This window comes from Patagioenas fasciata, chromosome 4 (genome assembly GCF_037038585.1).
Source record: "Patagioenas fasciata isolate bPatFas1 chromosome 4, bPatFas1.hap1, whole genome shotgun sequence".
In the NCBI taxonomy this organism is placed as follows: Eukaryota; Metazoa; Chordata; class Aves; order Columbiformes; family Columbidae; genus Patagioenas; species Patagioenas fasciata.
This window is the reverse complement of record NC_092523.1, coordinates 19,981,713-19,997,604: the sequence shown is the minus strand read 5'-3', so window position 1 is coordinate 19,997,604 and position 15,892 is coordinate 19,981,713. Positions and strand designations below refer to the sequence as shown.

At 41.2% G+C, this 15,892-nt stretch overlaps 2 protein-coding genes across 11 annotated transcripts in view; one reads left to right on the top strand and one right to left on the bottom strand.

Annotated features, from left to right (window-relative positions):
- The window catches only part of CCDC149 (coiled-coil domain containing 149), a 51,969-nt gene extending 39,009 nt beyond the window's left edge, over window positions 1–12,960 (top strand). For 7 of the 9 annotated variants that reach the window (XM_065836984.2, XM_071807365.1, XM_071807371.1 and 4 more), the window contains 4 exons: window positions 430–462; window positions 4,115–4,222; window positions 8,755–9,342; window positions 9,954–12,960. In XM_065836984.2, coding sequence (XP_065693056.1) covers window positions 430–462; window positions 4,115–4,222; window positions 8,755–9,341 — 728 coding nt within the window. In that variant the 3' untranslated portion in view covers window position 9,342; window positions 9,954–12,960. The remainder of the gene's footprint in view (window positions 1–429; window positions 463–4,114; window positions 4,223–8,754; window positions 9,343–9,953) is intronic. The other 2 variants (XM_065836987.2, XM_065836985.2) reach the window with 2 other exon arrangements.
- A 723-nt stretch (window positions 12,961–13,683) lies between these two features.
- Window positions 13,684–15,289, bottom strand: SOD3 (superoxide dismutase 3). 2 transcript variants are annotated; one of them, XM_065837391.2, is made up of 2 exons: window positions 15,059–15,289; window positions 13,684–14,624 (listed from the first exon to the last, which is right to left on the bottom strand). In XM_065837391.2, the coding sequence occupies exon 2, from the start codon at window positions 14,588–14,590 to the stop codon at window positions 13,865–13,867; it is 726 nt and encodes a 241-aa protein (XP_065693463.1). In that variant the 5' UTR covers window positions 14,591–14,624; window positions 15,059–15,289; the 3' UTR covers window positions 13,684–13,864. The 2 variants fall into 2 exon arrangements, with proteins under 2 accessions (XP_065693463.1, XP_065693462.1); XM_065837390.2 differs by having other exon boundaries at window positions 13,684–14,606; window positions 15,059–15,282.
- Window positions 15,290–15,892: the final 603 nt, after the last annotated feature.

Sequence of the window (15,892 nt, the reverse complement as noted above, 5' to 3'; positions counted from 1 at the left end):
TCAGCGTGCCCACCGTACCCATTCTGTCACCTGTCTGGAACGGGCTCTCTCATTGACACCTTCCAGAACTGAAGGTCTCCAATTTGTTGCCATGTATTACTCTTCAGTCACCTAGTCCATCCCCACGTTCTCCAAAAGGTGCAGGTGAAGTACTTGTCTAACACCCTCCTCATGGCAGTTTTGTACATTAGTGCAAATGTGTATCATCAACTCACCAGTTTAAGGTACTGTAGGTTTTTTTTTCAAATACAGTGTTCCATGAAATTCATACACTAATAAATGCAGCCTTTCTAATCTTTGCAAAATATATTTAAAAAATTGAACAGTGGGAACTTCTTGCACTGTTGTTGGTCTGTGTAGGTAAGACATCAAATTAATGTTTATACAATAACAACTGTCTCTTTCCTTCCTTTCTTTTGCTGCCTGAAGGCCTGAGCTACAATGTCTCAGTGGGATTTGGGAGTAGGTTCTGCTTGATGTATATTTTTAGTAACTGATTTTAGCAGTACGTTAAATATTGTCACTGCATGTAAATAAACAGAAATGTTATTTGAACATTTTTATATCCAACAGATTAAGATGTTCAGTCAAGTGAGTTAGATGACCACAAGAGAAATAGAGACTGCTCTATAAGACAATTCCTGTAAATTGAGCAAATAGTAAGAAATGGTGATCTTAAATAGTTGTAAAGGAATTTTACACTGGAGTGTGAGCTCTGTTGAGCCCCAGGGTTTGTTGATTTGCTGCGTGCCTTTTGAATCAAGAGTGCATTTTTGTTTCCAAGTGCACTCTAAATCCAAGGTGGTCTGTGAGAGGCTCGCAACACCTGGTGGGTCACCAGTCTTCAGAGCGTGGAAAGCTTCTGCTCCACAGAACAGCGGCGTCTAACAAATAGTGTGGGAACTACCCCAGTGGACTCTGCAGCTGGATGTTGGGTGGGGTGAGGGGCAGAGCATGCACGGTATCTCATCTAGTCAGTCTGAAATCCAGAGAGGCAAAATTCTTATTTGATTGTGAGTTGAACTTTTTGTCATTGGGAAAAAAATACGCAGATGAAAGCTGATGTTCCGTCTGACACTAAAAGAAATGCATATTTTAAACTGCAGGTTTTTAATCTGAAGTTAGTGTTTCTACTTAGGCATCATTGTCCATTATGAACATCTTCCATATGGTGTTAACAAATGATATTAAGAAACTTTATCCTATTGAAGAGCTTGTTTTTTTGTTAAGGGACGCGTTTGCCATCCACTTTTTGAGCAGTGCATGAATGAACTACGGGGGAGCTCAATCAAGAGGAAACGTGTGTTTAATTTTTGAAATGGTGGAAATGGTATCATAGTTCATTTTCTCTAGAAGTTCTGCCTACCAGAAACTTCAGCTTCTCCTCTTGAAAAATGTGCTTTAATTAAACAAATCTCTTGCAATGTTCATTACTGAAAAGAAAGCAATCTTGGGCATAGTCTTGGCTCTGATTTTCTTTGTATGAGCCTACTTACCTTGAGAAGGAAGCAGAGAACGTGATGTTTGCAGAAGCATTTAATTATTCGCTTTGTCTTAGGTACATTGTGGTTCAAATATGCATGCATGATACGTTTAGCGTATTCAGTAACAGTACATAGTGAACAAACACCACTTTATTCCTCTCAAAATTTGATGTCACTAGACATTCAGTTAAGCAATTCTGTATTTTTAAAAATTTATAATTTCCTGGAAATTCCCACTTTCCACTGAAAAAAAGCCTGAGAAAGGAGCCAGCTGTGACTGAGCCCTTTTCTGTGTGGGGTGTCAGGGAAGTTTCGGTGCAGCCTCTTGCTCTGTAGCACTGGGCAGGGAGCAGAGTGGGCGGACAGTCCCCGGGCTCAGCAGCTGCCAGGGCTGGAGCCACTTAGAGCCAGTCGGGTGCAGCACAGGGTGCCCAGCCCTGGATAAGAAAATGAAGAATTTACTGCTACTGGAAACTCACTCGTCTGCTTATTTGGCGATGTGTATAGTTTTCACTAAAGCCCTTGAAAAAAATCATTAAATAGAGGAACACAAAGCTACACAAGCTATAAAATTGAGGTTACACAGCAGCTAATTGAAATTCCCTGTGTGTAATCCAGCTTCAGATCACGATTCATAGAATGTAGTGCAGCAATACCCCCATGTCCCTCCTTCATGAATGGCCATGAGTCATTGTTAATAAATAAATATGCATCAGGTTCTTTGGGCCACATCCATTGCTTACATGTGTGGATACTGAACTTAGGTCTATTTTCTGTAACCAAGTTGGTTTTCAGAGAAGAATGTGAAAGCGAATGTGTTTACTGTCTCAGTGCTGGCTGAAAGTCAAGAAGTTTCTTTTTTGAAGTTTGTCTTGCAGTCTTTGGGGACTTTAGCTCGAGGTTTTCTTTAAAAAAAAAAGAAAAGAAAGAAAAATACTCTACTTTTCTGGCAAAACTTCTTCTTACCCCCCAATGCTTTATTCATCATCTTTTTGCATTTTTCTTCCTTTGTTGGAATCTTTTGTATCTTTTTGGATATCTGGCTACTTTTGACTGTGTATGAATATCTGTGGGATGTTTTCATACCACTAGTTCTCTGCATGACTTAGCTTTTCTTCCAGCTCGAAATTCCTTCACTGTTACAGGAAAGTGCATTCTTCTAAGAGCTTTTGCATTTTGAAATAGCTATCAGATTTTTTTTGCCTTTTTTTTACCATTTTAATTAATTTTGCCTTACACTGAGGGGATTTCCCCGCTTTGCTGTTAGATTTGTTTGGGGTTTTTTTGTTACTTGCTATGGTGAAGGCAGAATTCTGATGCATACTTGACGGGGGGATCAAAGCGTTAGAAGATCCATGTTTCAAAATCACTAATTGCATGCATATTGCTGCAGTATATGCCCCGACACACTACAGATAGAAAAACATCATTAATACCTTCAGGATCAGGATATTTACAGCCAGTGCTTTCAGAAGTAGTTAGGGACTGGGGCAGTCCAGTTAGACTCCATGGGAACGGTGTGACTTCCATTATTTCTTAGTAGGTACCAGAACTTTCTCAGGGCTGGATTTATTCCCGGTATCTCCTGACCTTGGTGCTCTTCGGAAAGGCTTCGTTTTGGATGGATGATCAGATTTAGGATGTTGCCTTAAGGTGAAATGTTCAAACAGATTGAGAGGGGAGAAGTGGTTCTTCCATAAATGTCCCTTCTCAGGGAGATAAATAGCGCAGGAGCTCGCTGCCTCCCCAGCCATGACTGATGGGTTGGCCCTTGTTCTGGAGGCCACACGAAGCCCACGCTCAGCTGATCGTGCACATTTCCTGCTGTTTCCCCTCTGGATTTAAGGTAGTGTCAGACACTGAAAACATGAGCATCCTGGATAGTGGAGGACTTCCTGAAGGGTCTGCAGGTGTTGCTTTCTGTATTGCTAAAATATTTAAAGACTAGGCATCTGCAGCAGAGTCCTCAGCTGAAGAGTTTCTTGCACTATTTTGTCTGCAAAAGAGCTGGAAAATTGCCCTTTTCTATTTGGCTTAAAACAGAAATGCTCAGAAGTGGTTTTAGAATTTTCAGATTAAAATCTCTCCTGTTTCCCAGCAACGTATGCTTGTTTGCTCCCTCCATTCGTAGTTACTATTTTTTTAAGGCAGCATTGTAGGATATTATGTGTGTGTTTGTAGTGTAAAACTACATATGTGATATGAGCAGGTTCATCACCAAGGCAGAGTAATAGAGAGTAAAGATAAAGTGCGCAACACTTGCTGGTAAGAGCATGCAAATGATCCAGTACTCTTTGTAAAACTTTTGGTATGATCTGATTATTAATATTCTGAATTGAATTCTAATTGCTAATACAATTTACTGCATACAGCACCTGGTCTTTTTCAAAATCTGTCCTTTACTCAGTACTGTGGATAAAAACATACGCCTTTTCTGTGTTTGACTTGCATATTCCAGCCAGAGTACAGAGTATGTTTTTCTGTGCTGCAGAAGGATCATTTGAGATGCTTTTCCTGTTTTATACTTTTCAATAACATTGCAAAAAAAAAAAAAAGTAGGATATACTTGAATATCATTAGTGAATAATGGGTGTAATTGGTGAATTAATAGTTCTAACACTTTGTTTCAGGCGGAAAGGATACCATAACATTCAATGACCCAGCCTTGCCGGTGATACAGCGGTCCAGGTCACCATTGTTGGCGTTTACTGATAAGCCACAGAAAACTGAAGTGCAAGGTGAGCACCTGGAATGTAAGGACCATGATGAGAGCTGAGCACTCATTTCTTTCCAAATAAAAAGTAATAAATTGTCATGCTGGGATAGCAGAAGGCAAAGTTTCAGTGGTCACAGAGATTGAATAAATCATCCACAAGTGAAATGGATAGGTGGTCCCAGTACAAATAGCGAAGAAACGACTGAAAAACGACTGTTGAATAGATTGCTCAGGGCTAGGGATCAAGTCTTAGACCTCAAAGAATTTTCCTGGCAGATAACTTGATACTGTGAGAAGCTATTCATGCCACCTCTGTTACAGTTAACAGCCTCCTGCTCCTTTTCCCTTGGTTAAAATGCGCAGTAGGAAAGCAGCCTGTGGAACTGGCTTAGCACTTCCCTGCATTATAGTTGATATCTAGATGAAAGGCTTCCTGATTGCGCCTAGTAAATTGAAATACCTCACTCATTTTCCCAGAGAAATTGGCTGCTTTTTTGTAGTCTTGCATGTGTTTTGTTAAAAATCCTTCCCCAATAGCAAGCTTTAACATCTCTCCAAAGTCAAGCTTAACTTTATTTGACAGTATCAGAAGATAGTGTTTTGCTGATAACCTTGATTTATTTTTTTTTTCCCTTAGTTTTTCATAGTGGCTGGGAGATGGATTATTATGCTTGCCTATCGGCATTTGGATAAGCTCTTTAATGGGCATAACATTTTGGTGTGCCCAGATTTTACTCAGCTAACCATGAAACATCATAAACTATTTATTTGTTAGTTCTGAAACTGAATAGATTGTGGTTTAATTTTGACTTTATCATCCATGTCATCATCTGATAAAACTTGACAGCCAGTCTGTTTTTTATAGTCTTGATCAGATGATACTTTTGCTAAAAATAAGAAGTGAAACTATAGTGGATAGTTCTCCAGTGAGTAACTCATAAATATTCATTTTTTGCCTGCTTAATCATTGACTTTTAATTAAATCTGCAGTCACTGAAAGTATTTACTTGGTGGCATTATGTTCTTTACGTATTTGTCCTAGGTGAGGCTGGTATTACAGCTTTGATTAAAGCTGCCCGTCAAATCTCACCAGACCCTGTTTCTGTTGCTTTGTAACGCTGCCAAACTTTCACTCTGGGCTGAAGCTTTCCATGCTGTGTTTTCTACTTCAGCTGATTTTTATAATGACGACCAGATCACTTTTTCATGTTAAATTCTGATGATCACATTTGTTTTGGTGTTTTTTTAATTTGTCTGGTTTTCGTTGTGATGTCAGTGGTTTTGGTTATTGTTTTGGTGCAAGCATTTAGTATATCTATAATTGAAAGGAATTAGAAATCTGGAGAAAAAGTTTCCATCCTAAGAAGACAGGCTGGAATTTCCACCCCATTCTAAACCATTCACTTTCAAATCTCATATGCTAAAAACAACAGAAAACAATTCAGTTATTCTGTTGAGCTTGCTTTGTGCCACCAATGCTGGTAAAACTGCATGCACCATTCCTTCAAAATAATATAAATCTGGAAGGAAAAAAAAAACCCTGGAGCAGAGAGGAAAGAAAGGCTGAGATCAGGACTCCTGAGTGATGGGGAGTGACAGAGTCCAAGGAAGTCTGAGTGAGGGGGGGACTTGGGTCTGGCTGGGCAGAAGTCAGAGCACAGGAGCAAGGAATTAAAATGCTGGCAGTGAAAGCAAGGTGTGATAAAAAAGGTGGAAAGGTGGATGAGAAATGGGTGGAGTTGAGTGTAGGGACTGGATAAACAAAGAGATGTAGGGCAGGAGCAAAGAGCTGGGCAGGGGAAGAGGAAAATAAAACAGCCTTGGGGACCTGAAGGCAGACAAGGATTAGGACTGTGGTGGTCACAGAAAGAATCTGCTCCCAGTAGGTTGTCGCCCTCTTTTCCCGTCCCCATCCTGTCACTGTAAAAGAGAGACAACATCAGTCACAGAAATCCTGTCATTAAACTGGAGTAGGTTAGGAATTACTGCTCTACTTGCACAAACATCTTGCTTTTTCCTTTGTATGTGGCTCGGTAAACCTGATAACCTGCAGTGAGAACTCAGACAAAACTCACCTCTGTGATAGTTTAGATAAACGAGGCCAACTTTTCACTGGGCCAGATGAGCACATAAATACTGCCTGCTGTGCCGGGGACACCATAGGGTCTAGCGGTGGGTGGAGCAACAGTGACTTCTTCCATTGCTCCACATCCTTTTTCTGGAGAATGTTTGGGGCTGCCAGCCTCCCTTGGAAGCCTCGGAAGGAGGCAGCGTGTTTTCAGCTGTGGGGCACGTCCCTTGGAGTCGCACAGCTCCTCTGCACTCAGCGGCTGTATGAGAGCGATAACTGAGTCACCTTTTGTGCCACTCTGCATAGAGAATGACTCTGTGGTTGAGGTGTAGGAGCTTGGTGCGCATTGCATTTTTTCATCTATGCAATGTTGCTCCAAAATCTGGGGGAGGTGAGCAGCTGGGAAGAACGTAGGAATGTGTTCATCTGCCTTTGTTTACCAAGCGAGTATGTCCTTGGTTTAGAGGTATGCCAGAAATAAAAACAAAACCACTTTTATTTTCCTGTTAGTTAAATGATCAGTTGAGTGAAAACAGTTGATCAGTGGAAGGGCAATGAAAGTCTTAAGTATCTTTGAAAACAAGGCTTGATGTCACGCCAGCTATGGTCCTTTAAATAGTACCATTGATATTTGGTGCCTTTTTGGTGCAGGAAACATTTTTGGCTTTTGTACTAACATACATTCTTTATCAGAGCTTTCTATAATACATCAAATGTTGCTCTAGCTAGGCCTACAGATAATCAGGTGGCTTTTCCAGGCTTTTTTTAATCTAATCTCTCTGCTTACCCTGATCTCATCAAGGCCTGTTCTAGTCCATACTTGCTATCATTGTTTCAGTTAAGCTGGATGGTGGAAGTCTGTAGGCTATACTGAGCAGTTCCTGTGTGAAAATGCATAATGACATAGTGCAGTCCTTTGAATGAAAGACTCTCTTGTGCCACCAAATCTCCCTTTATACAACACAAGGGAAGGATGGTGTCGTGGGATAGGTTGTGCTTGAGCATCAGGGCTGCTAATGAACAGCTATTCAGGTTTTTTTCCTCTCCATTGTTGAGTGCATTGTTCCTGCTGTATTGCCTGTGTGCTATTTCAAGCATTCCCTGAAGACAAAAGTGCTGTTTTTCTACAAACTTATCTCTGCTGTCCTAGTCCTTTGAAACAATTTATCTTCAGAAAATTGCAGCAAGGTGATGGGATGGTGTTATCCCACTGGAGAGGGAGGAAACTGATGCATGCAAAGAATAGGGTAGAGTCCCTGCTAATTTCAAGTGCCAATTTGAGGTACGTAAGTTTTGGCTCTTTTTGGAGCACTTTGGATGTGTGTGTGTGTGTGTTCAGACATACCACATGAGCAGAGCAGTGCTGTGATTCAGGCTCCCAGGCTTCCAGCTGAGCACTCGGATAATGAGAATTAGATCCAGTGGGTGATCACTTTTTGAAAGTTAATTTATCCCTGCCTTTTCCACAGACTTAAATTCCAGCTCTTCAGAGTAGCATTCCTAGCTCCCTTAGTGGCAGTAGGATTGTTCCCCTCATGCCAACCCTTGTCCCACTGACTCAGCAGCTCCCAAATTATACATGAGGCAGATCCGATGGAGACGGAGGCTCCTCAGTTGTGTAGCTCCGATCCCTCCCTGCAGCCAGGCTGTCCTGTGCTGTGCATGAGGCAGGAGTCCAGCGGGAGAAACAGGGTAAATGCTCAGATACTACAAGGTAATGCATGTGCATGACAAGTGTCATTTTAAGCTGTCAGTGCAGCCATACTTCTGGCATTTCCTAATTTTTCTTACTTGGCTTTGCAAGCTTATTTTCAATGAGGCTTTTTGTCCTTAACTGAAATGAGGACAAATCCTCCCTTTTGCACAAAGCTGTTTGTTTACACGTTGGTGTTTTCTCTATTCTGACATTTTGTTCAGTGTTTGCCTTTTGGTATAATGGTATATTTAAAATTCTTCCACTGCAGCTTTGTTTTATGATGTTCCTGAATTAGAATAATCTTTTATGTTAGGAGAAATGTTGCAGGACCAATAACAAAACTTCATTATTGGATGAAAGCCTGTGGAAAGCTCCAAATGGAGCTTGGGTTAACCCCTGAAAGTGGTAATGATGTGGGCATTAATGTTAAGCTGTGCCAAAAATTTCTATAGCTGAGTGCCTTGCTTAGAGTTGATATTCCTTTGAGAAAGCTTGCCTGACCCTGTTTTTCTGCAGTGCAGTATTGACTATGAATCTTTTAGAATTGTCAAGTGTTAGGGAAAAACAGGCTCCAAAACAGGGCCAGATCGAGCAAGAAACTCAGTGTAGATTGCTTGTCATCTAAGAAGTGGGCCTGGGATGGGCATACGGAATCACTTTTAGAAGTTTCTTACTGAGGTAAACATCTCTGTGGCCTGGCACCGGTGGTGATGGTCTTCAAATTAGATATATAACCACTGTCTGTGACTGATCAGCGCGTCTCGCTGTTCCATTTCTCTTCCAACAGAACAGAAGCAAGAACATGATGAAACTTGTACTGTTGCAAGTGAGTCCTTGGCTCCAGAGGGAACAAACTTAAATAACAGAAACCAAAATAAACATTTTTATCCTTCATTACCCCAGCTACCTTCTGAAGAAGAAGAAATAAGCAAGCTCGGAAGTCAGATAATTAAACTGACAGAGCAGGCAGTTGCAGAACTGGAAGGGAAAAGAGCAGTCGCTTCTGCAGGGGAGCAGAGCGCGGTGGCTGGAGCGGAGCTTAATGGTTCATCTGAGGGAGAGTTCCCGCTTTCCAGCCCTGACCCATCTGACCCCACAGATCCCTCAAACTCAGAGAACGACCAAACAGCTGAAACTGAGGCCCTGAAAGACGACGCAACCTCAGAGAGCGATTGTGAAATTCCAGATGAAAGAGGACATCAAAACAGCAGCACTGTGGATGTGGTGCGTACCGGGGAGCCTGGAAGGCACAGGGGGCTCAGTGTTACAACAACACACAGGAGTAACAGCTCTGAGGAGCTTCATGAATCTGAAAACAAGAAACCATCTGATACTGCTGAAAACTGTGAATATTTGGATAACAGTTTGGCTTGAGGTATGAAATCCAGGCCTTCGAGCCTCTCACTGTACTCCTTTTGCAGTGTATGTGCTGCTGTGAATATGATAGGTGAAACTGTGACATATTGTTAATTTTTGCTTCTAACTGCTAATTTTTTGTCTAATAAAGGTGGTTTTCTGTTAGTTTTGGCTACAATGTAATGTACCAAAGATGTAGATTACTTAAAGGAAATAATTAGTGATGAGGTTTAATCGTGTTGTTTTTTTATAATGATATGATGTTTCTACATAGATTGATGCAATTTACATTGGTGTAGCAGAGAGACCAATGATAATGATATACCATGTTATCACTAGGCTTCTGTAACGTGTATGGTCCTAGTGCTGGACTGTATTTTAATTGTTAGAAGTGCCTTCCAAGGATGAAAAATTTGAAATGATAAATGGAGAAGCATGTTAAGGCTACAAGCTTTTGCTTGTTTCTCAGACTGCGTTCTTTTTACTTATAGTGACTGTAAGTACATCCTTAGAATACAATCAGTATTCCTTGTAGGCAGTTTCTAAAAACCATCCCTGCATGTATGTAGCTCTCTCATTACAAACCTTTATATCTTCTCAACTGAATGAATTTTTCCTTCCCCCTCCCAGCTCATCTCGTGAAAACACAGGAGTTATTTCACCAGATACCAAGAACCCAATTTAATGGATCTCTGAGGGAAACGTCATCAGAGAAGCCAGAAGTCTTTCTGTGAGAAGCAGCAATGCTGTTCCAAAGTAAGGAGAACAGCAAGAGGAGAACCAGTGATGCCCTGTCCACCTGCTTGGCTCTGTTACTGGAATTGCATTCACAGAATCACCTCAACCTACAGGAGCTGGAACAGCCCTCAGGCTGAGGAACAAGTGGTGCATCTCAGCCTACTCCATCTGTGCCCTCCTTTTTAAAGGAATCTGTGTCTTTTTGTTTTGTCATGGTTTGGAATTAAGGATAACTCCTCTTTTCCTCCTCATTTCACCAGTCTGGTGTAATAGAAGGTTTATTTGCATTGCTGCCACTTTCTTAAACCTCTTCCTTTGTTGATATTTAGTCATAGGACAACATTCCTATAATAACTGGGGAAAAGGGAGGCTGCTGTGTCATTCCCTGTTCGCTCCTGATGCTGGAGCTTTGCCAGTCTGCTCCTAGGAAGGCAGCAACAAGGGGATACTGAACGCTGAAGTTAGCAGCTGTTGGAGAAGGGGAGGCACGTCCTTCCTCTCCTGTTTGTAGCATAAGGAATAGTCTCTGCAGCTGTGGAGCTTCTATGGGCCAGCAGCCGTCAAGGCAATTTTTCTGCTGGCTTGAGACCTAATTGTCTGTAAATGTTCATTTCTCACTCCTAGAACTTGAAACCAATCAGAGAGAATTAAACCAAATTTAATAAAATACTACTAATAAAAAGGAAAATCCCTCCCAGATTGAATCCTTCTTTGACAAATAACTGCCAGCTGCAAATTTTTACAGCCCACTTGTCAGCTACGGAATAAACAGAGTTTATATTAGCCGTACTGACAAACTCTTCTGTATGTGGAAGATGAGCTAGCAGGTGCTGCCATAATCAAGGTGTTAAGAGTCCATGAACGGTTTGTATTCAGCAGAAGAAAGGCTGTATGTAAATGATTACATATAAATATAAGGAACTATAGTGGGAAGGTGAAAAATGTGGCTTGTCTCTCTTCTCGTGTGTTTTCCTGAGCAGGTGCATCCATGTAACCCTTTCAGTGTCTGTCTGCAGGCTGCAAAGCCACACTCGCAGTGCTCCTCAAATATGTTTCCTTCCTCTTTAAAGGTAATTTGACATTGCCACATTTCACTGGTATTAAGCAACAGCCCTTAGGAACAAAATCCATCCCTATATTTAAGTGTGTTAGGGACACGGAGTAGAAAGTTTTTCTTTCATTATCCTCATCACCATTTAAGTTCCTCACCACCTGAAAAAACAAGAAGAGGTTAAATGTTTGAAAGATTGTTATGCTGTTCCCATTAATGGTAACTGACTGCACTATTGACTCATTTATACAACAGTACTGACAAGTCAGAAGAGAAATAGCTGCAGAAACTGGAATCTCCAGGAGAATGTGGCAGGGTTTTTTCCTTTAGTGCTTGAATGTCACATGAAGTAGCATTTTATTCAAGATGTATTCTTTTCCATCTTTCACAGACCACTCTTGCGCAGAGCTAAATATCAGTGCATTCTGAACGGAGGCAAGTGAATAAGAAGGTCAAGATTTCACGTAGCTGAGCTCTGAAACATTCAGGATGTTGCATTGCTTGCCTGATGCGCAGTTGTGTGAGTTGGCGTTTTGCTCCTGGCCCTTCAGCAATCAGTTAATGCCATTAACTAATTAAGAGCTTGGTGCAAAAATTGGAGCAGGTAGAAGCAATGCTGGACCAGCAGCTTTTTAGGGCTGCATGTGCTCATTCTGTTTGTTACGTTTTTTCTGTGAGAACATAGTGATGTACAACCCAACAACTAGGACATCTTGGTAATTATCCATTCTCCCTCTTACAGGCCATTTTTATATCTTTGCATTCATTAAATTCCAGTGAAATATCTAGATCTCTGGAAACCTAATTTTCAGCGCTGTGTCACTGCTGCAACACTGTCCCCTCTCCTTTCTGCCCTAGTGAATGTGTATTCTAGCTATGTTTTTAGCCTTCTTCTGAGAACACAAAACTCCAAAGCTGGGAGACTTGTAAAATTAAGACATATTTGCTGCACTATGTGTGTCAGGTTCTTCCTTGGATGTTGCTTTAAGTTATGTCAGTTTGCTATTAGAACAATGATTTATTTTTTTTTTCCCCAGAAAACTACTTAGTGTTTTGTTGTGGAATCAACACTACTTTAGATTTTTTAGGGGAGTTGGTTTTGTTTGGGGTTTTTGTTTTGAGGGTTGGTTTGTTTGTTTGGGGTTTTTTTTTTAGACTTGTGTTCGCTTTTTCTGGAACCTCGGAAATGCAGAAATTGCATCCAGCCATAGAAGCCATTTTGGGCTCCGGGAAGCAAACTGGGAAGGGAATATTGTGACATGGATATAGAGAAGATGCATTTCACAAACTGGTTCTAAAGAGGTTTTCTCACCTAAAAGTGAATTTGTGCATTATCTGAGTGAAAATATGATGTTGCAGTTATTTAAGAAAGATGTTGACTGAATTTGTAAAATAAGTGCGTGAAAATGACAGATTAAGACGCATCTTTTAGAATGCTGCTGCTTTTCTAAGTGAGACTATTTTAAGTATATGGGAATTTGTATAATGAAGAAGTGTAAGTTCTTTAATCATTATGAGCTCAGGAATGTATTTCAAAATCCTAACTGAGATTAAGTTGAAAGTCTGCTATATCTCTAAAAGATAGGATTTTGTTTACCAGCTTCTGTTTTGTAGTTTTACTTTCTAAATTATGCAGTTTAATTTATTTGCAAACCTCTCTTTTATGCTGCTTGGATTAACTGCACAACATGGTTCAACTATATTAATACATTTTGTCATCTTTAATAAAAACATTTCCTGATACGCTTGTTCTACCTGCTCATTTCCTTTTGTCAGTACCAGATGAATGATATTCATGTGTTTTAGTATTTTCAGTGAGTTGTGTTAAATTAAAACCGTAAAGCTTTATTGAGTGAGAGTTTTAAGTTTGAAAATTATCTGATGTAAATCTTTTCACTGTCACTTCTCCAAGTCTAAATTGATTGATTTACTTCCTACATTTCTGTATAAAGAAACACATTCACTAAGTTTTTGCTTTGAAAATAGTATTTATCTCTGATCTGAACTGTCATTGTCTAAGCAGCATTAAAACTTTTGTGTACGAACAGGCACAAACTAGAGGCCTTAGGGGAATTTTTGGTGGGGAGTGATGGTGAACTGGAATATTTCTTTTAAGTCTGTTTTCAGATGTGAACAGTGTGACTTCGCTATGGCCATGTGGGCAATTAAAAAATAGTTAAGAAGCTCAGACATGTTTCAGGAAACAAGCAAACTGAAAATACTAGTAGAACAATGAAATTGATCTAAAGTTTAAAACAGAAATGTCTGTACTTTCCTTTGCTTTTAGGGGAAGTCCATTATCCAGGACTTGCAGCACAACCCAACACTGTTGAAAGCATAGAGGTCTTTTTACGTGTCAGATTTGGAGTTAAATACAGGGTAGCATTTAATGAAAGGCAATTTTTTTACTTATATTAACTTTTTTCCTTAGGTATCTAACTTACGATCCCTTTGCAGTACACGCTCTCTTCACAGACTGCCAACTATGTCCATTACCTCTCTTACTTACATGCATTCAACTCCCAAACTGCATGAAGAGGAATCTTATCTTCAAGAAAATACACCACAGTGTTGAGTTGATGCTGGTTTTATTGATGGGCTTACAGAAAGGAGGCTCTACAAAGTGATAATGCATTTCTTAGAGGAACAAGTGGATGGAAAAGAGAAAGCTTTAGTCGTGTGTCTTAGTGGCCAGTGGCACAGCCCGAGGTACTTTGTGCTGCCCGGGCTGTGTCGCCTTGTTGGTCTTCACTTAAACCTGGTTCTGTGCTCGTTTGTTGAGCCCTCTCTTCTTCTTGTCCGTAACGTCAGACAGTTTCTCTTCCCACAAGTTCTTGTTGCAGATCCCGATCACGCAACAAGCCAGACGTTTCCCAGCGTTTCCATTTTCCAAACTGGCCTTATTGTTGCCCTTGCCCATGTCGTCTTCCTGTTCGTGGATCACAACAGATCTGCCCATGATGGAATATGGACCAAACATAGTGGCAAAGAGATTAGTTTTGTATTTTCTGATTTTGCCTTCTTTAGGAAAAAAGTTGCCGAAATCCCCTGGGTGCCGGGGGTGGTTCACTCTGAAGGGGTTATAGTGTCCTCCCGTAGCATCGCAGCCATTGCTGAGATCCCCAAGCTCGTGGATGTGGATAGCTCTACCAGACTGATTATTATCCAGCGGAAACCCATCCAAGTAGAAAATGGCTTCTAGTCTTCCATATGAGTAATACTGCCTGAATAAGACTTGTCCAGTCACTTGTGGCTTGTCAGCATCTATTTTGGAACTGGGCTTCATTTCACAAGTGGCGTAAATCATCCTGTCGCTCTCATTACCAGGCGCTACCGGATAGAGCAAACTCTGCCAGAGGTCGTTCACTTTTTTCTGTATGTCTTGAAATGGCTCTTGGCTTGGATCACTTTCTTGGTCTGTCACGCCACTGGAGGCAGACAGGGCAAGCCCAGCGACCAGAGAAAGAAGCAGAAGCATCTTGGCAGCTCAGATCCTGAAAAGGTACAAGAAGCTACAAAGAGTTAGGGGAGTTTTGCAGTGGCACGGCTGGAGAGAAAGGCACCCAGGCTGTGGCGGGGCTGAGCAGAACAGCTGGAGCAGGGTCCCCGTGGGCTGCTGCTTGCTAAATCTGTCTGATGTGATGAACTCAAGCTAAATCAGAATGCAAACGCATGTTTAAACACATAAAACTGAAACTCGCGTCTAGAAGAAATACTAGTGATTTTATATGTTACACTAGGTCTTGATCTTAAAAACTGTCTCTGTTTTCATGCAGGAAGCAAGTAAGCCAGAGTGTTACTAAATACATTTTTGAGTTTGCATTTAGAGTTTTCTCCTACTACAAATTCCAGCGAGACAGTTTGCCAGGAGGCTTTTCTTGATCTGTCTGCTTAACCACTAGTTAGGCATTACAAGCAAAAAGTAAAAATCCAACAAGCTGATTACCTTGCAGAGCTGCTGCGGAACCCCTCAGTAGTAGCTCTTTGCTCCCCTAAAACAAGATGCGGTCAGCCAGAAAGCCGGAGCTGTTTGAGGTTGATGCTTATGGGAAGTGCGTGTTTGTGTAAAGTTAGGTAATGCTGGCTCAGGGGAGGCGGCACCGGGAGGACCCTGGGAGGGGAGGGAGAGGGAAAAGTTTTAGGCATTTTCATTTTGGGCAGGGTGAACACTTTGTCCTTTCTTGGTCTGTTAGTCTGGCTCTCAGTCCTCACAGACATTCCAAGAAAAGGGGAAAAGTTAATAAGCTTTTAAATTAATCTTCATTTTGATGACTTCATGTGCTTTTCTAAAACGCGCAACCTTCAATGCGCAACGAGGGGAGAGGAAGGAGCTTTACTAAGGCACAGTTGGGCTAGTTCACTCATTTACGTGCTGGTTGTCATGGAGCTGGTTTGCATTTTTATTTCTTCATTAGTCAAAACTGAAAGTGGTGCTTGAGCAACATAAACTGTTTTACATGGATGTATCCCAAAGTTTTGGTGGTTTTAAAACCAGAAGGGCACAACTCCAACTGTCAGATGTTGAGGTACATTTCAGCGATGCTGCTTGGTCAGATTTTAGAGCTGCTGTCTGCTACTGTACCTGCCAACTTATCTGCTCCACTGAAGTAGGTTTTTTTCTTCTTTTTTTGGAGACAGCAGTGATTTCTTTCCAAAGAGAGGAGTAAGCAGTACTGAGGCAGTGCAACATCAGACTGAGGCACAGAGAAATTGTTTCCCAGAAGCTGGCTGGAGCACAGGGACTTCACACGCGTTTCATCATCCCGTGAACTGAGCAATG

Bases quoted from the DNA above. Each gene is read 5' to 3' on its own strand.
- SOD3 (XM_065837391.2), bottom strand. From the start codon at position 14,590: ATGCTTCTGCTTCTTTCTCTGGTCGCTGGGCTTGCCCTGTCTGCCTCC.